This window comes from Pongo pygmaeus, chromosome 4 (genome assembly GCF_028885625.2).
Source record: "Pongo pygmaeus isolate AG05252 chromosome 4, NHGRI_mPonPyg2-v2.0_pri, whole genome shotgun sequence".
NCBI lineage: Eukaryota > Metazoa > Chordata > Mammalia > Primates > Hominidae > Pongo > Pongo pygmaeus.
The window spans coordinates 37,531,872-37,554,772 of record NC_072377.2 but is presented as its reverse complement, the minus strand read 5'-3'; the positions used below and the strand labels follow the sequence as shown (position 1 = coordinate 37,554,772).

The 22,901-nt window shown below is 45.2% G+C and overlaps 2 protein-coding genes across 4 annotated transcripts in view; one reads left to right on the top strand and one right to left on the bottom strand.

Moving 5' to 3' along the window:
- WDR70 (WD repeat domain 70) overlaps positions 1-14,529 on the bottom strand; it is a 365,021-nt gene extending 350,492 nt beyond the window's left edge. The window contains exons 1-3 of one of the 2 annotated variants that reach the window (XM_054486906.2): positions 10,505-14,529; positions 10,343-10,408; positions 8,232-8,315 (exon numbers count right to left, since the gene is read on the bottom strand). In XM_054486906.2, coding sequence (XP_054342881.1) covers positions 8,232-8,315; positions 10,343-10,408; positions 10,505-10,529 — 175 coding nt within the window. In that variant the 5' untranslated portion in view covers positions 10,530-14,529. The remainder of the gene's footprint in view (positions 1-8,231; positions 8,316-10,342; positions 10,409-10,504) is intronic. The other variant, XM_054486907.2, reaches the window with a different exon arrangement.
- Positions 14,530-16,191: 1,662 nt separating this feature from the next.
- NUP155 (nucleoporin 155) overlaps positions 16,192-22,901 on the top strand; it is an 84,727-nt gene continuing 78,017 nt past the window's right edge. The window contains exon 1 of one of the 2 annotated variants that reach the window (XM_054486905.2): positions 16,192-19,136. In XM_054486905.2, coding sequence (XP_054342880.1) covers positions 18,980-19,136 — 157 coding nt within the window. In that variant the 5' untranslated portion in view covers positions 16,192-18,979. Of the gene's footprint in view, positions 19,137-19,166; positions 19,292-22,901 lie in introns of those variants that run through there. The other variant, XM_063664741.1, reaches the window with a different exon arrangement.

Genomic DNA, 22,901 nt, shown 5'->3' with positions numbered 1-22,901 from the left:
GGAGGATGAGGAAGAAGGTTACCCAGCAAACATCAACAAGGAACTACAGTCTTTCATGTCAAATATGGAAGACAAAACCCTCCAGGAAGAGGTAAGGCAAATATTACGGTGCTAGATCATGTTGACTTTTTTGTGTCTTCTGGGCTGAGGCAGGTCAAGAATCAACAATTCTGCACTCTGATGCTAGAAACTGGAAAAAAATTAAAAAGAAGCATAGTGTCCAGATTTAGGAATGGGCCTGCCGGGCACGGTGGCTCACACCTGTAATCCCAGCACTTTGGGAGGCCCAGGCAGGTGGATCACGAGGTCAGGAGATCCAGACAATCCTGGAGAACATGGGGAAACCCTGTCTCTACTAAAAATATAAAAAAATTAGCCAGGCGTGGTGGCAGCCGCCTGTAGTCCCAGCTTACTCGGGAGGCTGAGGCAGGAGAATGGTGTGAACCCGGCAGGCGGAGCTTGCAGTGAGCGGAGATGGCGCCACTGCACTCCAGCCTGGGCAACAGAGCAAGACTCCGTCTCAAAAAAAAAAAAAAAAAAGGGCCTGAAGCCGGGTGTGATGGTTCACACCTGTAATCCTTGCACTTTGAGAGGCCGAGGCAGGTGGCTTGCATGAGCTCAGGAGTTCGAGACCAGTCTGGGCAATACGGTGAAACCCTGTCTCTACTAAAATACAAAAAATTAGCCAGGAGTAGCGGTGTGCACCTGTAGTCCCAGCTACTCGGGACGCTGAGGCAGGGGAATCGCTTGAACCCAGAAGGCGGAGGTTGCAGTAAGCCGAGACAGTACCACCACACTCCAGCCTGGGCCACAGAGTGAGACTGTCTCCATGAAAAAAAAAAAAAAAAAAGAATGGGCCTGCTTAGCTCCTAGTTCACCCTGTTTTTTCAGCCAATCCCTCCAGACCTTGGGGGGTGGCAGCAGCATTTATACTCTAGGCTCATCTTCTCCCTCAGGTCTTACAGTCAATTATATTGCTAATCAGGAAAAGATATTGAGGCTGCCTACTCAGCTGCCATTTCCCTCTTTTTTACTATTATTTTTTTTAATAGAGATGGGGTCTCAATATGTTGCCCAGGCTGGTCTTGAACTCCTGGGCTCAAGCAATCCTCCTGCCTCAAGATTTTACAAATGTGAGCCACCACACCATGCCAGTCCTCCCTCTTTATCCCTTAGTTTTTCTTTTTGTTTTTGTTTTGAGACGGAGTCTCACTCTGTCGCCAGGCATCAGTGCAGTGGCACAATCTCAGCTCACTGCAACCTTCACCTCCTAGGTTCAAGCAATTCTCCTGCCTAAGCCTCCTGAGCAGCTGGGATTATAGATGAGAGCCACCATGCCCACCTAATTTTTGTATTTTTAGTAGAGATGGGGTTTCACCACGTTGGCCAGGCTGGTCTCGAACTCCTGGCCTCAAGCAATCCACCTGCCTCAGCCTCACAAAGTGTACTAGGATTACAGACACGAGCCACTGTCCCCAGCCTAGTATAACACTTCTTAAAAAAAAAAAAAAACTCTGCATTTCAGCTGGGCGCAGTGGCTCACGTCTGTCATCCCAACACTTTGGGAGGCTGCAGCAGGCAGATCACGAGGTCAGGAGTTCGAGACCGGCCTGGCCAGCATGGTGAAACCCCGTCTCTACTAAAAATACAAAAAATTAGCCGGGCATGGTGGTGCATGCCTGTAATCCCAGCTACTCAGGAGGCTGAGGAAGAAGAATTCCTTGAACCTGGGAGGCGGAGATTGCAGTAAGCCAAGATCGTGCCACTGCACTCTGGCCTGGGCGACAGAGGGAGACTCTGTCTCAAGAAAAAGAAAAAAAAATCTGTATTTCATATGTCCTACGCATACTTATAGCTTTCAAGAACATAAAAAACATTAAAAAAAAAATTTGTACCATTATCATTTCCAGACCCTTCACAGCACATATTTTATTGGGGTTTTATAGTAATTCATCCTTTCCACTAGTGCACTTAGCAACCAAGACAGCTCATACCCCCATATACAGACAAACTTGCTATTAAAAGGGTCAAAGTCTTAGTTTCCTCAAGTGTACTATCAATACCCAGGGAAAGACTCCAATACCAAGCATGAGATAAATAATGCCCATATGAGAATTTTCAACTTTTAAAGAAAAGTAAGTCAAACTGTCTCATGGTAGGAAACTAGGGTTCCCGCAACCCCTCTCTTCAATTTCATAATTTACTAGGACAGCTCACAGGGAATCACTTTTAACTCCACAGTCTAAATGTAATCTAATTGCCAAGTCTGGAAGAACACTAAAAAAAAAAAATCTCTTATGAATAACTTCCCATATAATGATGAATACTACTTCCATAAATTATCCCAATGGTATTTTCTATTTACATGCTAAAGCTAAGTAGATCTTCCAAAGAGAGAATCAATTTAGATTCATGTGTTTAGATCAGAGGTAGAAATTGTAGTCCAAAGATGTAATAGTAAATCAAGAAAGTTCAATAATTTGTCCACAAAAATCAAAGGAGATCATAGTCTTCAGACAATTTTTCAAAAATTTAAAAATGTAATAACTCCCCAAGTTCCTCTTAGGTAAAATGTAGACATGCTTTACTAAGAAAAATTACAAGAATTTAAAATAACATTTATAAAGTACTTTGCTGTTTATAAGCTACTGTACCCAACATCTTAATCTCTTCAAGAAACTTCCAAGGTAGATGATACACACACAATAGGGTTATGAAGGATCAGAAATTGGAAAACCCATCCAATGTTACTCATCTACTAGACTGTGGGGCTGGGCCTTAAACCTAGGTCCCCCAATTCCAAATCCCAAGCTCTTTCCAACAGATTGTGCCTTTTTTTTTTTTTTTTTGACAGAGTTTTGCTCTGGTTGCCCAGGCTGGAGTGCAATGGTACGGTCTAGGCTCACTGCAACCTCCGCCTCCCAGGTTCAAGCGATTCTCCTGCCTCAGCCTCCCAAGTAACTGGGACTACAGGTGCCCGCCACCCACACCCAGTTAATTTTTGTATCTTTAGTAGAGACAGGATTTCATCACGTTGGCCAGGCTGATCTCAAACTCCTGATCTCAGGTGACCCACCCACCTTGGGCTCCCAAAGTGCTGGGATTACAGGCTTGAGCCACCGTGCGCAGCCCAGATTGTGCCACTTTAAAACATTCTCCAAAGCAGCAAGATTTCGTTTTTTAACAAGACAGTATTACAGGTCTAAATTCAATTTAATATTCTCAAAATATTACTGAGAACCTATTTTACAAAGCAAAGTACTAGGGGCTACAAAACTTACATACCCACAAATATATACATCTACTATGTACCCACAAAAATTGAAAATAAAAAAATTAAAAATAAAAAGCTTCACTTTGGGAGGTTGAGGCAGGCGGATCACTTGACTTCAGGAGTTTGAGATCAGCCTGGCCAACATGGTGAAACCCTGTCTCTACTAAAAATACAAAAATTAGTCAGGTGGTGGTGGCACGTGCCTATAATCCCAGCTACTGGGGAGGCTGAGGCAGGAGAAATGCTTGAACCAGGAGGCAGAGGTTGCAGTGAGCCTAGATTGCACCATTGCCCTTCAGCCTGGGCAACTCGAAAAAATAAATAATAACAACAAAAAGCCGACATAGCCAAATAAGACAATCCTTATTCGAAACATGTTGTATTATATGCTTAAAATGGTAAATACAAGGTACCTATACTGTGATAGTACAAACATTCACTAAATTGTTTAAAGCATTTGTAAATGCCTCAGCTAGCATGTCTTTGTCTATCGTTTGAGGATAATAAAATTGTTTTTTGATGTGATGATATTGTGGTATAATATGAAATATATTTGGCCAGGTGCGGTGGCTCACTCCTGTAATCCCAGCACTTTGGGAGGCTGAGGGGGGCGGATCATGAGGGCAGGAGATCGAGACCATCCTGGCTAACAGGGTGAAACCCTGTCTCTACTAAAAATCCAAAAAAAAAAAAAAAATTAGCCAGGCGTGTAGTCCCAGCTACTCAGGAGGCTGAGGCAGGAGAATGGCGTGAACCTGGGAGGCAGAGCTTGCAGTGAGTCGAGATCCCACCACTGCACTCCAGTCTGGGCGACAGAGCGAGACTCTGTCTCAAAAAAATATATATATATTTGGTCTTTGTTTCAGGTTCCTGCCACAGAGCTTCTGAAACCCTTGGAATTTCCTGAGTGATAGGAGCTGTCTTTTGTTATTCATTAGAAGCCCCTTCGGATCCCACCTAAGTTTATGCTATTGAAGTGACTTAGTGTGGGACCCCTAGGCCTCAGGATGGGACTGCTGCTCACTAAAAAAACTGATGGGTTAGATAATTGGAACTTTCATCCCCACCCACCAATCTCTGGGGAAGCTGGAAATTAAGATCTATATAATTTTTTTTTTTTTTTGAGACAGGCTCTCGCTTTTTTACTCAGGCTGTGATGCAGTGGCACGATCATAGCTCACTGCAGCCTCAACCTCTGGGCTCAAGTGACCCTCTCACCTCAGCCTCCCAGGTAATTGGGACTACAGGTGTGCGCCACCATGCCCAGCTAATTTTTATAAGATTTTCTGAACAGGATCTCACTGTGTTAGCCCAGGTTTGTTTCAAACTCCTGGGCTCAAGTGATCCTCCTACCTTGGTCCCCCAAAGTGCTAGGATTATAGGTGTGAGCCACTGCACCCAGCCTAGACACTCCTGAACGACTAGATGTGATTAGCTTCAGGGTAGCTGAACACAGGGGGATACTGGGGAGTTGGTGCACCCAGAGAGGGCACAGAAGCTCTGCACCTCTCCCATACATTGCCCAATGCATGACTTCATCGGGCTGTTCATCTGTATCATTTATAATATTATTTATAATAAACTGTTAAACATAAGTAAAGTGTTTCCCTGTGAGCCGTCCTAGCTAATTATCAAACCAAAAGGAGCAGTCATGGGAACCCTGATTTATAGCCAGTAGATTAGAATCACTGGTCACAACCTGTGAATTGAGATTAGTGTCTGAGTGAAGGCAGTCTTGTGGTAGTCTCCAGGCAGTGTCAGAATTAAAGTGAGTTACCGGATACCCAGTTGGAGAAGTGGTGGATGTGTGGGGGAAAACTCCTACATAACTGGTGTCAGAAATAAAGTACTGGTTCACACCTGTAATCCTAGCACTTTGGGAGGCCAAGACAGGCGGATCACTTGAGCCCAGGAATTCAAGACTGGCCTGGACAACATGGTGAAATCTTTTTTTTGAGACAGAGTCTCACTCTGTCGCCCAGGCTGGAGTGCAGTGGCAAGATCTCGGCTCACTGCAAGCTCCGCCTACAGGGTTCACGCCATTCTCCTGCTTCAGCCTCCCGAGTAGCTGGGACTACAGGCGCCTGCCACCACGCCCAGCTAATTTTTTGTATTTTTAGTAGAGACAGGGTTTCACCATGTTAGCCAGGATGGTCTCGATCTCCTGACCTCGTGATCCGCCCCTCCCAAAGTGCTGGGATTACAGGCGTGAGCCACCGCGCCCGGCCAACTAAAAATACAAAAAATTAGTGGGGTGTGGTAGCACCAACCTATAGTCCCAACTATTTGGGAGGCTGAGGTGGGAGGATTACCTGAGCCCGGGAAGTGGAGTCTGCAGTGAGGCAAGATCATCCCACTGCACACCTGTCTAAGCAACAGCAGTGAGACCGTGTCTCAAATAAAAAAATAAAAAATAAAAATAAAAAAAAAAAAGGGAAAGTACTGAGAGGAGTGTGAGAGGATAGGAAACAGCTTGGTTTTTCCTATCTCTTACAGGTATCTTGGTTAAGCTTTTTTTAAAACAATCCTTATCATTTTAAGATATATACAAAAATATTTATGAGTAAAATGATGTCCAAGATTTTTTTCGAAATCATCTGACAGGGGAAACAGAAGTAACGCTAGCCATGAACAGTTACAGTAGTTAAATGTGATTGATAGGTACATGGTAGTTCATGACTATACTTCCGTGTTTGAAATTTCACATAATAATGAAGGGTTTTGCTGGGTGCAGTGGCTCACACCCGTAATCCCAGCACTTTGGGAGGCCAAGGCGAGTGGATCATGAGGTCAGGAGATCGAGACCATCCTGGCTAACACGGTGAAACTCCATCTCTACTAAAAATACAAAAACAAAATTAGCCAGGCATGTTGGCGGGCACCTGTAGTCCCAGCTACTCCAGAGGCTGAGGCGGAAGAATGGCGTGAACCCGGGAGGCGGAGCTTGCAGTGAGCCAAGATCGCACCACTGCACTCCAGCCAGGGCAACAGAGCAAGACGCCATCTCAAAAAAAAAACAATAATAATAATAATAATAATAATAATAATAATAATAATAATGGGTTTTGGCCTGGCAGTGGTTCACACCTGTAATCCCAGCACTTTGGGAGGCTGAGGCGGGCGGATCACCAGAGGTCACAAGTTCGAGACCAGCCTGGCCAACATGGCGAAACCCCGTCTCCACTAAAAATACAAAAAAATTAGCCAGGCGTGGTGGTGGTCACCTGTAATCCCAGCTACTCAGGAGGCTGAAGCAAGAGAATGACTTGAACCCAAGAGGCGGAGGTCACAGTGAGCTGAGATCGCACCACTGCACTCCAGCCTGGGAGACAGAGCAGGACTCCGTCTCAAATGAAACAAATAATGAAGGGTTTTTTCAAAAAATAGTACATGTAGATGGCTTTCTTTTTGCCACAAAAAAGTTTTCTTCCAAAGACTGAAAATATTTTTTGTCAGGCACACTGCCAAATACTGGATATTGCCGCTGTACATTTTATTTTTTATTTTAGTTATTTTGTTTTATATTTTATATTTTATTTTATATATTTTATCTTATTTTATTTTGAGATGGAGTTTTGCCCTTGTCATTCATTTTATTTTATTTTATTTTATTTTGAGATGGAGTTTTGCTCTTGTCGCCCAGGCTGGAGTGCAATGGTGCGATCTCAGCTCACCACAACCTCTGCCTCCCAGGTTCAAGTGATTCTCCTGCCTCAGCCTCCCTAGTAGTTGGGATTACAGGCGCCCACCACCACACCCGGATAGTTTTTCTATTTTCAGTCAAGACGGGGTTTCACCATGTTGGCCAGGCTGGTCTCGAACTCCTGACCTTAGGTGATTCGCCCGCCTCAGCCTCCTAAAGTGCTGGGATTACAGGCGTGAGCCACTACACCTAGCCCATTGTTGGTTTTAAAATGATAAATTGGGCCGGGTGCGGTGGCTCACACCTGTAATCCCAGCACTTTAGGAGGCAGGCAGATCATAAGGTCAAGAGATCAAGACTATCCTGGCCAACATGGTGAAACCCCACCTCTACTAAAAATACAAAAATTAGCTGGGCGTGGTGGCGCACACCTGTAGTCCCAGCTACTTGGGGGGCTGAGGCAGGAAAATTGCTTGAACCGGGGAGGTAGAAGTTGCAGTGAGCTAAGATCGCACCCCTGCACTCCAGCCCAGCGATAAAGCAAGACTCCATCTCAAAAAAAAAAAAAAAACCAAACAAACAAAAAACAAAAAGCGGGGCACGGTGGCTCACGTCTGTAATCCCAGCACTTTGGGAGGCCAAGGTAGGTGGATCACAAAGTCAGGAGTTCGAAACCAGCCTGGCCAACACAGTGAAACCCCATCTCTACTAAAAATACAAAAAATTAGCCAGGCGTGGTGGCATGTGCCTGTAGTCCCAGCTACTCGGGAGGCAGAGGCAGGAGAATTACTTGAACTGGGGAGGTGGAGGCTGCAGTGAGCCAAGATCATACCATTGCACTCCAGCCAGGGCAACAGGGCGAGACTCCATCTCAAAAAAAAAAGAAAAAAAAGAAAAAACCAACAGTGACAAGTAGCATAACAACATTCTTTTTTTCTTTGTTCTCTGAGATGGAATTTCACTCTTGTCCCCCAGGCTGGAGTGCAATGGGGGGATCTCAGCTCACTGCAACCTCCACCTCCCAACTTCAAGCGAAGTGACTGCCTCAGCCTCACGAGTAGCTGGGATTACAGGCCCCTGCACCATGCTCAGCTAATTACTGTATTTTTAGTTGAGATGGGGTTTCACTATGTTGGCCAGGCTAGTCTCAAACTTCTGACGTCAGGTGATCTGCCCGCCTTGGCCTCCCTAAGTGCTGGGATTACAGGCATGAGCCACTGCGCCAGCCAACATTCTTCTCTCTTTTTTAATATACTTGCATGAGGTATACATAGTACTTAAACCAATAAAAGGACAAATAGCTCAAGTTCTTACCCAGTGTTTTACGACTTCTTTCCACAGCTGTTCTTCGAGTTTGTTCAAACATTGCTTCCAAGTCAAATGTGCGAGCTTTTTTACCTAAAACATGAACAAATGGGAGACTGTAATTGTCTTGCAGTAAGTTGGCCAAACTTTAGGTGATCAATACTGATCAATAAACACTTACTCTAGTTTATAGCATGGCTCCAATATAACCATAAAATATCACAGAAGAAGGAGTTTGAGTCACAGAAAACTTCTGATGACAATCCCTTCACTAAGTACTATTAACCAGGCAACTTTCCCATCCTCCTCTAGATCCCTAACCTATGAAACAACAACATTAATGTGGGAGGCAGAATGGAGAATGTCCCAAAAGTTATCCTTTGCAAATGTAATTAAGGTTATGGACTTTTAAATAGGGAAACTATCCTAGTTGGCCCTTAAAGGCAAAGATGCAGAACAGCTATGGCAGAAGTCAGAGAGATCCAACGTTTGAGAATAAATTGAGGCATTATAGTTGGCTTGAAGACGAAAGCGGCAACATGAGAAGCAACGCAGGTACTTTAACGAGCTAAGAGGGAAACAGAAATCTCAGCCCTAAAACAAGGAACTGTATGAGCATGGAAACATTCTCCTCCTCCCCCAGTAACTTTATCAAAGCTTTTAAAATTTTCCCCTATTTGGCACAAACATATGGACACCTTTCTCACTCCTGAGTAAAGGAATGATGTACTAAAATGAAGGATTTATACCGGGTGGGGTGGCTCATGCCTGTAATCACTTTGAGAGGCTCAGGTGGGCGCATGGCTTGAGCTCAGGAGATCGATCAGCCTGGGCAACATGGTGAAACCTCGTCTCTACCAAAAGTATAAAAAATTAGCTAGGTGTGGTGGCACACACACATCTGTGGTCCCAGCTACTCAGGAGACTAAGGTGGGAGGATGGCTTAAGCCTGGGAGAAGGAGGCTGCAGTGAGCCAAGATGGCACTAGTACACTCCAGCCTGGGTGACGGAGCGAGACTCCACCTCAAAAAATAAAAAAATAGAAAAGGCTGGGAGCGGTGGCTCACGCCTGTAATACCAGCACTTCTGGAGGCCGAAACGGACGGATCACGAGGTCAGGAGATCGAGATCATCCTGGCTAACACGGTGAAACCCCGTCTCTACTAAAAATACAAAAAAAATTTAGCCGGGCGAGGTGGTGGGCGCCTGTAGTGGGAGGCTGAGGCGGGAGAATGGCGTGAATCCGGGAGGCAGAGCTTGCAGTGAGCCGAGATCTTGCCACTGCACTCCAGCCTGGGCGACTGAGCGAGACTCCGTCTCCAAAAAAAAAAATGAATAGAAAAACTACAGAGCTAGTATGTGTGAACACAACCCAAGGCCAATATGTGTAAGTCTACTGTTTAATTACTATCATAGAATTAATACACGCTGATCAAAAGAGAACAAGAAGACCTTGAGAAAAGGTTCAGGGAAGTTAGAATCCCAATGTTTGGATGAACAGCATTTATAATTTTAAAATGCAAAATAAAGAGAAATCATTTTTCATGTGTCAGTCTACTAAAGTTTTGTTTTCATTTTTTAAATAATTTTCTTTTTAAATAATAATACCTACTCTGTGTTGGTAGGGATGCGGTAAAAATGGCATTCTTAATTCCGTTAACTTTGGTATAACCTGAAACAAGTTTTTTGATGGGTATTACGGCAATAAGCATCAAGAAGCTTTAAAAGGCACATACCCAATTTTTCAGTTTTTTTAATATTTATACTTCTGAATAAACTAGGCTCTCTTTTAGAAATCTACCCTACAGAATTACATATTTTTAAAAATCCTCGTACAAATGCTGTTATTTACAAAAATGTTCATTTTAGCATTATTGGTGACTTAAAATTAGAAAAATCCTTTCTCTTCCTCTCTCTCCAGGACTCTCATAACAGTCACCTGAGTTGGTTCCAACGGATACGCAGAATAGAAGACAAATGGGAGAAGAATATTGACAAACTGCAAGGTATGCACCCGAGCTACAGTAATTCCGAGTTGACAGCTCGATCTCCCCTCCCCCTCTGCTGCTCTTCAAACCTCTGCAAAAGGAAGAGGGTCTCTGCCCGGGGCAGTCACTCACCGAACCCCGTGAAGCCCATGGTGACCGCAAGCTGCGGGTCCGGTCCCGACGCATCTGAGCCTGTCACTGGACCAAGAGGAAAAGAGAGGCGGCCTAGTTAGTGCGGCGCCCCAGCTCCCCCGACACGGCCCACCCCGCCCGGACTCGCCTCATGAAACCCACCTTCGCTGGGCCCTGAGCGCTCCATGGCTGGTCGCACACCGCAGTACGAGCAACAGCGACAACCCAAACTGCAGGTGAACTTGCCAATAACTCGCGGCAAATGCTGGAGGAAGTACCGCCTCCAAGCGTCAGCGGCGCCGCCGAAGCCAAGAGCGGCGCCTTCCGCAGAGGGACCGAGGATTTCTGCGCAGCGCCGCCCTACCGGACAGGCGGGAAAGCGCCGCGCAACTCAGACCACTGGAGGGAAGTCGTATCTGGAGTTTCTGTAACATCCTTTCCCTTTTTTTTTTAAGCCAGAGTCTCTGTCGCCCAGGCTGCAGTACAGTGGCGCAATCTCAGCTCACTGCAACCTCTGCCTCCCGGGATCAAGCGATTCTCCTGCCTCAGCCTCCCGAGTAGCTGGGATTACAGGTGCCCGCCAGCTAATTTTTGGTGTTTTTGTTTTTGTTTTGAGACGGAGTCTCTGTCGCCCAGGCTGGAGTGCAATGGCATGATCTCGGCTCACTGCAACCTCCGCCTCCCGGGTTCAAGTGATTCTCCTGTCTCAGCCTCCCAAGTAGCTGGGATTACAGGTGTCCACCACCACGCGCAGCTAATTTTTTGTATTTTTAGTAGACACGAGGTTTCACCATGTTGGCCAGGCTGGTTTCGAACTGGCCTCAAGTGATCCGCCTGCCTCGGCCTCCCAAAGTGCTGGGATTACAGGCGACACCCTTTGCTTTTTTTTTTTTTGAGGCAGAGTCTCACTCTATTGCCCAGGCTGGAGTGCAATGGCGTGATCTCGGCTCACTGCAACCTCTGCCACCCAGGTTCAAGCTCTTCTCTTGCCTCAGTGTCCTGAGTAGCTGGGATTACAGGCGCCTGCCATCACACCCAGCTAATTTTTGTGTATTTCGTAGAGACGGGGTTTTGCTATGTTGGCCAGGCTGGTCTTGAACTCCCGACCTCAGGTGATCCGCCCACCTCGGCCTCCCAAAGTGCTGGGATTACAGGCCCGCGCCACCGTGCTCCACCTTTTTGTTGTTGTTGTTGTTGACCGAGTCTCCCTCTGTTGCCTTGGCTGGAGTGCAGTGGCGTGATCTCAGCTGACTGCAACCTCTGCCTCCCAGGTTCAAGCGATTCTCTTGCCTCAACTTCCCGAGCAGCTGGGACTACAGGTGTGCGCCACCATGCCCAGCTATTTAGTATTTGCAACTACAGGCACCTGCCACCATGCCCAGCTAATTTTTTCTATTTTTAGTAGAGACAGGGTTTGCACTGTGTTAGCCAGGATTGTCTCAATCTCCTGACCTTGTGATCTGCCCGCCTCGGCCTCCCAAAATTCTGGGATTAAAGGCGTGAGCCACTGCACCTGGCCTGTCAGTCTGAAGTTTACAAGGCTAATCATGTGCTCAGGATTGTCCTTCTTAAACAGAATGTGGGAGTTCACACTTTAATGTTTAGAAGGTGGAGAAGAATCTCTTTCTTTTTGAGACAGAATCTCACTCTGTCACCCAGGCTGGAATGCAGTGGCACAATCTCGGCTCAATGAACCTCCACCTCCTGGGTTCAAGCGATTCTTGTGCCTCAGCCTCCTGAGTAGCTGGGATTACAGGTGACTGCCACCACACCCGACTATTTTTTTTTTTTTTTTTTTTTTGAGACAGCGTCTTGCTCCATCGCCCAGACTGGAGTGCAGTGGCACGATCTCAGCTCACTACAAACTCCGCCTCCTGGGTTCAAGCAATTCTGCCACAGCCTTCCGAGTAGCTGGGATTACAGGCCCTGCCACCACCCCCGGCTAATTTTTGCATTTTTAGTAGAAACAGAGTTTCACCATGTTGGCCAGGCTGGTCTCAAACTTCTGACCTCAAGTGATACGCCCGCCTCAGCCTCCCAAAGTGCTGGGATTACAGATGTGAGCCACTGTGCCCGGCCTAATTTTTGTATTTTTTGTAGAGACAGGGTTTCATCATGTTGCCCATGCTCGTCTTGAACTCCTGAGCTCAAGCGATCCACCTGCCTCAGCCTCCCTAAGTGCTGGGATTATAGGCATGGGCCACTGCCTGCAGCCTATGAAAGAATATCTTATACCAAACCTTGTACCTTTGGTGCTAAGCTGGATAAGAAGTGAGCATCTGATCAGCCAAGTCCACTGCTCCCATATTATCGTTATAATCCACAATGACACATGGCTTCTTAGTTCTCTTTCCATCTGTTGTCTACTTCATTTGCAGTATCATTGTGGAATATTGACAACATTGTGACCGCCTTGTTGTCACACCATTTCAGTGCCATAAGTTCACCACGGAATTAACATCACACATAGGAATGCTATGTTTTCTAGGATTTGACATTTTCAGCGGTCAAGAATTACTATATTTTGTAAGTGGAAATTCCACTACTAAAAACAGAATGCTATAAATAGAATAATATATTTTGTTTCCAAAGTCAATATAATAGAGTGATGCAAAAATAATAAAATAGTAGACACAAACTTTGGGGGTTAGGTCGGGACTGTAATTTGTGAGTTATCTTGGGGTAAAGGCTGCAGCTGCAAGGACCATCAGCGAGTATTCTCGGGGAAAATGGGAAATGGGTTAACAGTGGGTAAATCTGCAGGTGCCTGTAGTGTATTCGTTTTTTTTGTTTGTTTGTTTGTTTGTTTGTTTTTTTATAAAGAGTCTCACTCTTGTTGCCCAGGCTGGATTGCAATGGCACAATCTTGGCTCACTGCAACTTCTGCCTTCCAGGTTCAAGCGATTCTCCTGCCTCAGCCTCCTGAGTAGCTGGGATTACAGGCATGCGCAACCAGACCCGGCTAATTTTTTTTGTATTTTTACTAGAGATGGGCTTTCCCCACGTTGGTCAGGCTGGTGTCTAACTCCTGACCTCAGGCGATCTGCTAGCCTCAGCCTCCCAAAGTGCTGGGATTACAGGTGTGGCCCACCACGCCCGGCCAAATTCTTATAATTTTATGTTGTCTTAGCATTTATTTTGAATATAAGTTGGACTTTCTCATATCAGAAACAGGGTTCAGTCACCCTTGACACAGTTTCCAGTTCTACACCTCCTCCCAGTTCCTCAATGTGATCAATCCAGGTATCTATTGTGTAAAACTTCCTCCTGGTGCCCACCTTCCCATAGGATAAATACATACAGCCTGCTTCACGGGCCCTGCTGACCCTGACGTCCTACATGGACTGTGCTGATATGCCACAGTGACTACCTCGGTCACAGCATGACTTCCAAGAACAGGGGTGTCCAATCTTTTGGCTTCCCTGGGCCACAATGGAAGAAGAAGAATTGTCTTGGGCAACACATTAAATACACTAACAATAGCTGAGAGCTTAAAAAAAATCACAAATCTCACAATGTTTTAAGAAAGTTAACGAATTTGTGTTGGGCCACATTCAAAGCCATTCTGGGCTGACAAGCTTGTCCTCAAATTTGTGCATGCTTGCTTTAAACCCACCAATTAAAGTGTGGAAATTCCTCTTGGGAAAGCTATTTGGAAAACACCATGAACCCAATGAATGCATTGGCTCATGAGTCCTTCTTTCTCTTTCCCTGACTGCATTCCTTGACCTCCAGGTGCGCCAGATGCTCCCCCCGGCCTGTAAGTAATAAAATCTTTGCGTATATCTGTGTTTCTACTAATCATTGAAGAAGCACGCTGTATCTTAAAATTCCTAAATTAAAACAGTGCCTTAACATAAATCAAGGCAGTAGAATTCAAAATGTTGTAGTAGTCACTGTATTTTTCAGTTACATAGCCGTTGTAAGCAAAATCAGTTTCCCTTAAGAATATCCTTAAAAAAGCCATGAACAGTATTCATTTCATTAAACCCTGACCCTTAATTATACGTCTTTTTAACCTTCAGTATGACACAATGAGAAGTAATCATAAAGTATGTTTTTAAAAAAATTTCTTACAGATGGGGTCTCACTGTGTTACCCAGACTGGAGTACACTGGCTATTTACAAGTTCAGTCATGAAGCACTTTAGCCTCAAACTCCTGGACTCAAGCGATCTTCCCCTGCCTCAGCTTCCTGAGTAGATCAGACCACAGGCACATGCCACCATGCCCAGCTAATGCATATCTAAGTAGAATGGTCATCTAAAAGAAAACCACTTGTAATTGAGTTGTTAGCTTTTTTTCATGGAACATTATTTTTACCTGAAAGAATGACTCACAAAGTACAGTTGTTCAGATTTAAGTATTTGGCAAACATTTTCTCAAAAATAAATGAAATGAGTTTATCACTTTAAGAAAAACAGGTCAGGCACGGTGGCTTACACCGGTAATCCCAGCACTTTGGAAGCCGAGGTGGGAGGATCACCTGAGGCCAGGAGTTCGAGACCAACCTGGCCAACATGGTGAAACCCCGTCTCTACTAAAAATACAGAAAATTAGCCAGGCGTAGCTGGACGCGGTAGCTCACGTCTGTAATCCCAGCGCTTTGGGAGGCCAAGGCGGGTGGATCACTTCAGGTCAGGAGTTCAAGACCAGCCTGACCAACATAGTAAAACCCCCGTCTCTACTAAAAATACAAAAAAATTAGCTGGGCATGATGGCATGTGCCTGTAATCCCAGCTACTCGGAAGGCTGAGGCAGAATTGCTTGAACCTGAGAGGTGGAGGTTGCAGTGAACAGAGATCATGACACTGGCACTCCAGCCTGGGCAACAAAAGCAAAACTCCATCTCAAAAAAAAAATAAAGAAAAGAAAATTAAGAAAATTAGCCTGTAATTCCAGCTACTTGGGAGGCTGAAGCAGGAGAATTGCTTGAACCTGGGAGGCAGAGGTTGCAATGAGCTGAGATCGCATGATTGCACCCCAGCCTAGGTGACAAGAGCAAAACTCTGTTAAAAAAAAAAAACCGACTACACTCGTTGACAATTATTAAAATACTTCTCCTTATACTTCTCCTTTTTCTAAATACATAACTGAAGCCAGTTTTTCTTTCTTTCTTTCTTTCTTTTTTTTTTGAGACAGTGTCGCTCTTGTAGCCCAGGCTGGAGTGCAATGGCACGATCTCAGCTCACTGCAACCTCCGCCTCCCAGGTTCGGGCGATTCCCCTGGCTTAGCCTCCCAAGTAGCTGGGATTACAGGCTTGCACCACCATGCCCCGTTAATTTTTGTATTTTTAGTAGAGACGGGGTTTCACCATGTTGGCCAGGCTAGTCTCGAACCTCTGACCTCAGGCGATCCACCCGCCTCGGCCTCCCAAAGTGCTGGGATTACAGGTGTGAGCCAGCACACCCGGCGAGGCCAGCTTTTCTTAATATATTATACTTCAACTAAATAAGTCACAAAATGTTGACATGTTAGACAAAATAGCAAACATAAAAAACCAGGTTTGCTCATTCTGCTTACCAGCAGAATTTAACAAAATCCCTTGCCAGCAGAATTTCACAAAGCCCAACTCAGTGACTAAGTATAGACTTCTAGAAGAATGCCCTGGAAACAATAAGCAGGTTAGAGCACAGGTTCCCACGTCTCTTGCTTCAATCAATGCATTTTTTTAAAAAAGGTAAGTTCAGTGTTCCTACCCCTTGCCTCTTCCAGTACATAAGATAGTGTCCCACAGGATTCATGATTATGCCTCTGTAATCTATAACCAGATGTACTCTTACACCCAAACTTTGATGAGATTTTGCTCTAATGTAATTTATGAGCTTTTTTTTTTTTTTTTTAAGAGACAGAGTCTCACTTTCTCAACCAGACTAGAATGCAGTGGCATGGTCATGGCTCACTGCAACCTGGAACTCCTGGGCTAAAGTGATCCTCCTGCCTCAGCCTACCAAGTAGCTGGGACTACAGGTCCACACCTGGCAAATTAAAAAAAAATTTTTTTTTTTTTTTTTAGAGAGGGAGGTCTCCCTACATTGCCCAGGTTGGTATTGAATGCCTGGCCTCAAGAGATCCTCATGCATAGGCCTCTCAAAGTGCTAGAATTACAGGTGTGAGTCACTATACCCAGTTTATGATCATGTTTAATGTAATTTCTGAGCACATGCAGAGCTTCCAACCCCTGATATGTAAGCTGTGGGCTAAAACACTACTTTGGAGCAGTCATAACAGAAACTCTCTGAAAGGTTGCAATCCTGAGTCTGAATCAAACTGACTTTAATTCTTTAAAAGCAGATTATTTTTCTTCAGTTGACAGCAGATACAGATATGAGAATCTAGCTATCTGTTACTGAGCCAGACACTAAAGAGATTTGCAAAAATATGAAATAATCGCATTCTTCTCCGTTTCAGTTTTAGAAACTATAGTGATTTCTCATTTAAAAAAAGTGTTATATTAACATGAATTAAGCTTGGTATGCTTTTTTTTTTTTTTTGTGAAACGGAGTCTTACTCTGTTGCCCAGGGTGGAGTGCAGTGGCGCAATCTCAGCTCACTGCAACCTCTGCCTCCCAGGTTCAAGTGATTCTCCTGGCTCAGCCTCCTGAACAGCTGAGACTACAGGCGCACGCCACCACGCCCAGCTAATTTTTGTATTTTAGTAGAGACGGGGTTTCACCATATTGGCCAGGCTGGTCTCCAACTCCTGAACTTGTGATCCACCTGCCTTGGCCTCCCAAAGTGCTGGGTGCTGGGATTACAGGTGTCAGCCACTGCACCCGGCCTTGTTATGCTTTTAAATACATTGTTAAACATTTTAATTTTCAGTTTATGAGTTATTCACAAATATTAATAGATGTAACCAATATGAAACAAAAACTCTCTGGAATCCTGAATAACTTTTAAGGGTATCAAGGGGGTCCCAAGACCAAAAAAATTGATAATTATCTGTTCTAGGGAAGAGGTCAGCAAACTTTTCCTGTAAAGTGCCAGAGTCTGTATTTTAGGCTTTGCAGTCTTTTGTAGAAATTACTCGGTTTAGCAGTTGTAGTGGGAAAGCATAGGCAATATGCCAATGAATTAAGTTAGTTAGATTACACTTTGGGGAGCTTTGTTTCTATGCAGGAATATCACAGCAACATTATTGAATCTTCCAATTTATGGAGTTAAAAACTTTGTGTATTTTGTCTCAAATTAAAAACAAACTCGTGCCAGACCACCACTTTTCAATCTATGGTCTACCAAATAAACTGACAGCTAGAGACCCAACTGCCTATTTATATACCAATAATAAAAAATCCAGTTTTTCTTGGTATATTGGCTATGTCAAATTTTAAGTGTAGATTGGTAACATCATAGAACTTTCAATTTTCAGAAATGTAGTCAAGTCTTTGAGGGAGTAAAAATTTAATTCAAATAGCAAAAGACCAATTTAGAGTAATTCAGTTATTGATTTGTGAAATTCTGGAGAACATAACTGGAAGCTTTCTTAGGTGAGATTCTAAATAAGGACAGCTTTCTAAAAAGTGCTTTGATTTACCCACTGAGGTTGCCTTCTGTAGTAAATGAAGCCTCTTTTACCTCTCTGCTTTCTTCTATCCTTCTGCTATAGTTTATACCTATCCAAATAGAAAAATTATAGTGAAGCCCTTTATCTGTCTCTGCTTGAAGCACCTTAAGGACAGGAAACACCCTGTTAGTTTGATAGTCCCAGCACCAGGCAAAAGGCAAGTATTCAGTTTCTTAGGATTGTATGATCTCTTGGGTTCCTATCTCATACGAGTTCCTGTACTAGCGCTGGGAATGAAAAGATGAATTAGAACTGTCTGCTATCTCTGCCACGATAAAAAGCACGGCAGCGGTCCACCTGCACTCAGCTCCTTCTTAAACACGTATTTTATTTATACTAAGGGGCCACAAAGTCAAAAGACAGCGATATTCAAATGGAAAATCCTGATGAATTCTAATTTACACTGAAGCCCGTGAAGAATATAGTGAGATACTGGTTTATATCCCTCTCTGTGACAGCGACCTACCAATTCTTAACTACTCTCACAAGAGCAGTTATTGGAGAACCAAGCTGCGCGCTCATGCGCGCACTCATATAGCTGCAGTTAGCGGATTCCGACGCGGGAAGTTCCAAGACTCAGGTCGAGCACGCGCTTAAACCAACGGAACCAGACCAACCTCCTAGGCCAGACACACGACCTAGCTCCCACCTACCGTATCCCTCCTCCCTCCTTCCTCTCCACTCCACCCAACCCCATCCCGCCCCTCTCCTTCCCAGTTCCCTCCCCTTTATCCTTCCCTTCCCTTCCCTTCCCTCCCTCCCTTCCCTAAATAACCTACCCTAATTTTACCCTTCCACACCCCAAAACCTTCAACCCCCTCAAAAGCATCAGCGGCCTCCTGGCTCCACCCCCAACCTCTAGCCCCCTCCCAACAGCTTCCTCTTCCCAGGCCAGAACGGCGTCTTCCAGTTCCCCACCGGATGAAGCGGAAGTGTGTCATATCGAGGCGCCAAGGCGCTCGTTTGGCGCGCGCACCCTAGGCGGCGGATCTAAGCTAACTTCTTGGATCTTTTCTTGTTTCTCCTTGGCTTTTGACTTTTTCTGGACCCTGGTGTCTACGATTTCCGAGATGCCGTCTTCTTTGTTGGGCCCGGCGATGCCGGCCTCTACATCTGCCGCAGCCCTGCAGGAAGCTCTGGAAAATGCTGGACGGCTCATCGACCGTCAGTTGCAAGAGGACCGCATGTACCCGGACCTTTCCGAGCTGCTTATGGTGTCTGCCCCAAGTGAGTGATAGTGACCCTGCTTTCTCAGCCTAAAGGACTCTCGCCTGACTTCCTAATTTGCTACTTATCCCCAGCGTTGGTCCCGGCGAGGATATCCTGAGATTTATGGCACTGTTGGCTGCATTTTTGGAGAACAGCAAGCAGCTTATTTTCAGGTTTTTTCCTTTCCTCACTTTCTTCATTGTAGATACTTGAGAGGGCAAGAGTGAAGAGCAAGCTCCCAGTTGAAGCAGAAAGAGGCAAAGACCTCAACCTTAATGAGCTTCTCGCCGCTCTCAAGTGCTTATGGCTAAGGCCATATGAGAAGCATCTCCAGATCCAAGTCCCAAATTTGTTCATTTCTCCTGTTAGTATTTGAGTAGATCGTAAGAGCAAACGAAGTTAATTTGGAAATTTAGCATGTTATCTTAAAGATACGCTTTGCTTTATATTTATTTGTTTATTTATTGAGACGGAGCGGTTCCCTCTTCGCCCAGGCTGAAGTGCAATGGCGCGATCTCGGCTCATTGCAACCTCCGCCTCCTGGGTTCAAGCGATTCTTCTGCCTCAGCCTCCCAAGCAGCTGAGATTACAGGCGCCTGCCACCACGCCCGGCTAATTTTTGTGTTTTTTAAGTAGAGACGGAGTTTCACCATGTTGGCCTGGCTGGTCACGAACTTCTGACCTCAAGTGATCCGCCCGCCTCGGCCTCCCAAAGTGCTGGGATTACAGGCGCGAGCCGCTGCGCCCAGCAAGAAACGCTTTATTATGTGTAGAGATGTGTATTATGAAATACTGGAGGATCTTAAAAGAACTACCAGTGGAATAAAGGAAGAGAACAGGGAAATCACAGTGCTTATGTACAGGGAGGGTAAGGCAGAATATGTGTTGACAATATAGGTGACTGGAAAGTAATTTGTTTAACAGTTTTAAGTTATAACCAGCTCCCCACGGCTTATGGAATTACATCAGTTGCTAGAAAAAGTGACCCCTTTGTGAGATGGTATTTGGAGAAAACCAGAGAAGTGTAAGAAAGAAAAGAGATTGTTGGTGAGCAAGAACCAAAGTAATCTAAATAGGATAATTTGTACAGTGTAAACCGAGAACACTTCTGATTATTTATAAAAATCATTGATAACTTTGTAATCAAAGAAATGATAGAAACAAAGATAGTATTTGCTTCCTACAGCTACTTACCAATGACCGTGTCTTATAATACCTGATTGGCCTATTAGCAATTATCATCTTGAACATTACTCATTTTGGCCTCCTTAGGTGTGAAAACAAGATATAAAAACAGTGCATGTATTCTGGTCCTTCTCTTACATATCTCATGCCTTTACACACACCCTCCTCTTTCACCCAGTCTCTTCCCCTTGTTTTCCATCCGATTCTTCACCCGTTGCTCTGATTAAAGAGAATTTAGCATATTTTCCATAAGAAGCCCCATCTTCAGGATTTCCTCAGGATTTTATCTTACTTTTATTGTTTCTGCAATGTTCTTTCTTTGCCTGACAAACTTTTTCCAGACTCTCTGTGAAAGTCCTTAGTTTCTCTTTGTTGTCTTTCTTTTTCTTGTTCTTTTTTTTGAGTCAAGGTCTAGTTCTGTTGCCAGGCTGGAGTGCAGTGGCATGATCACAGCTCATTGCAGCCTCTAACTCATGAGCTCAAGTGGTCCTCCCGCCTTGCCCTCCCCAGTAGCTGGGACTACAGGCGCCTGCCACCACACCCAGCTAATTTTTAATTTTTATGTAGAGACGTAGCCTCACTCTGTTACAAGGCTGGTCTCAAATTCTTGGCATCAAGCAGTCCTCCTACCTCAGCCTTCCAAAGTGCTGAGATTACAGATGTAAGTCACACTCCTGGCCTGAGGTCTTTCTTACCATTCCCATCCTCACTAAATCAATTCCTCCCTCTGTGTGCCCACTGCCATTTAACATGGTGATCTGCCACCTTCGGCCTATTAAAGTTCTGTTTTAGGATTAAATGGGATGTCTGGATTTGCTTTATTTATTTATTTATTTTTTGAGGCAGAGTTTTACTGTCACCCAGCCTGGAGTGCAGTTGGCATAATCTTGGCTCACTACAGCCTCCACCTCCCAGGTTCAAGCGATGCTCCTGCCTCAGCCTCCTGAGTAGCTGGGATCATAGGTGTGCGCTACTGGCTCATTTTTCTATTTTTAGTAGAGACAGGGTTTCACCGTGTTGGCCAGGCTGGTCTTGATCTCCTGACCTCATGTGATCCGCCCGCCTCGGCCTCCCAAAGTGTTGGAATTACAGGTGTCACCCACTGCGCCCAGCCTGGATTTGCTTTAATATGAATTCAGCCCAGTAGTCCCAGCACTTTGGGAGGCCAAAGTGGGCAGATCACTTGAGCCCAGAAGTTTGAGACCAGTCTTGGCAATATGGCGAAACCCAGCTTCTTAAAAAAAAAAAATACAATAATACAAAAATTAGCTTGCCATGGTGGCACACACTTGGACCCCCAGCTACTTGGGAGGCTGAGGTGGGAGGATAACTTGAGACGGGGAGGTTGAGACTGCAGTGAGCTGTGACTGCGCCACTGCACTGCAGCCTGGGCAACAGAGTGAGACCCTGTCTCAAAAAAAAAAAAAAAAAAAAAAAAAGGCCTAGCGCTGTGCCTCATGCCTGTAATCCTAGCAATTTGGGACCCAGAAGTGGGGTGGATCACTTGAGCTTGAGTTTGAGACCAGCCTGAGCAACATGGCAAAACCCTGTCTCTACAAAAAGTGGCTGGGTGCGGTGGCTCACACCCATAATCCCAGCACTTTGGGAGGCTGAGGCGGCAGATCACGAGGTTAGGAGTTCAAGACCAGCCTGACCAACGTGGTAAAACCCCGTCTCTACTAAAAATACAAAAATTAGCTGGGTGTGGTGGTGCGTGCCTGTAATCCCAGTTATTCAGGAGGCTGAGGCAGGAGAATCGCTTGAACCAGGGAGGCGGAAGTTGCAGTGAGCCAAGATCGCGCCACTGTACTCCAGCCAGGGCAATAGAGGGAGACTCTTTCTCAAAAGAAATGGGAGGCCCAGGCGGGCAGATCACGAGGTCAGGAGATGAGACCATCCTGGTTAACATGGTGAAACCCCATCTCTACTAAAAATACAAAATAATTAGCCGGGCTGGTGGCGGGCGCCTGTAGTCCTAGCTACTCCAGAGGCTGAGGCAGGAGCATGGCGTGAACCCAGGAGGTGGAGCTTGCAGTGAGCCGAGATCGCGCCACTGCATTCCAGCCTGGGCGACAGAGTGAGACTTCATCTCAAAAAAAAAAAAAGGAAAAAGAAAAATGCTGTTTGACTGGGCGCGGTGGTTTACTCCTGTAATCTCAGCAATTTTAGAGGCGAAGGTGGGTGGATCACCTGAGGTCAGGAGTATTTTGTACTAAAAATACAAAAATTAGCCGGGTGTGGTGGCACACTCCTGTAGTCCCAGCTTCTCGGGAGGCTGAGGCGAGAGAATCTCTTGAACCTGGGAGGCAGAGGTTGCAGTGAGCCGCCATTGCACTAGAGCCTGGGTGACAGAGCGAGAGCCCATCTCAAAAACACAAAAAACCCCCAAAAACAAAAAAAAAATTAGCTAGGCATGGTGTCATGACACTGTAGCCCTAGCTACTCACGAGGCTGTGGTGGAAGATTGCTTGAGCCCAAGAGGCTGAGGTTGCCCTGAGCTGTGATTGCACCACTACATTCCAGCCTAGGTGACAGAGTGAAACCCCGTCTCAGAAAAAAAAAAAAGAGAAGAAGAGTTTGGCCAGGTGCAGTGGCTCA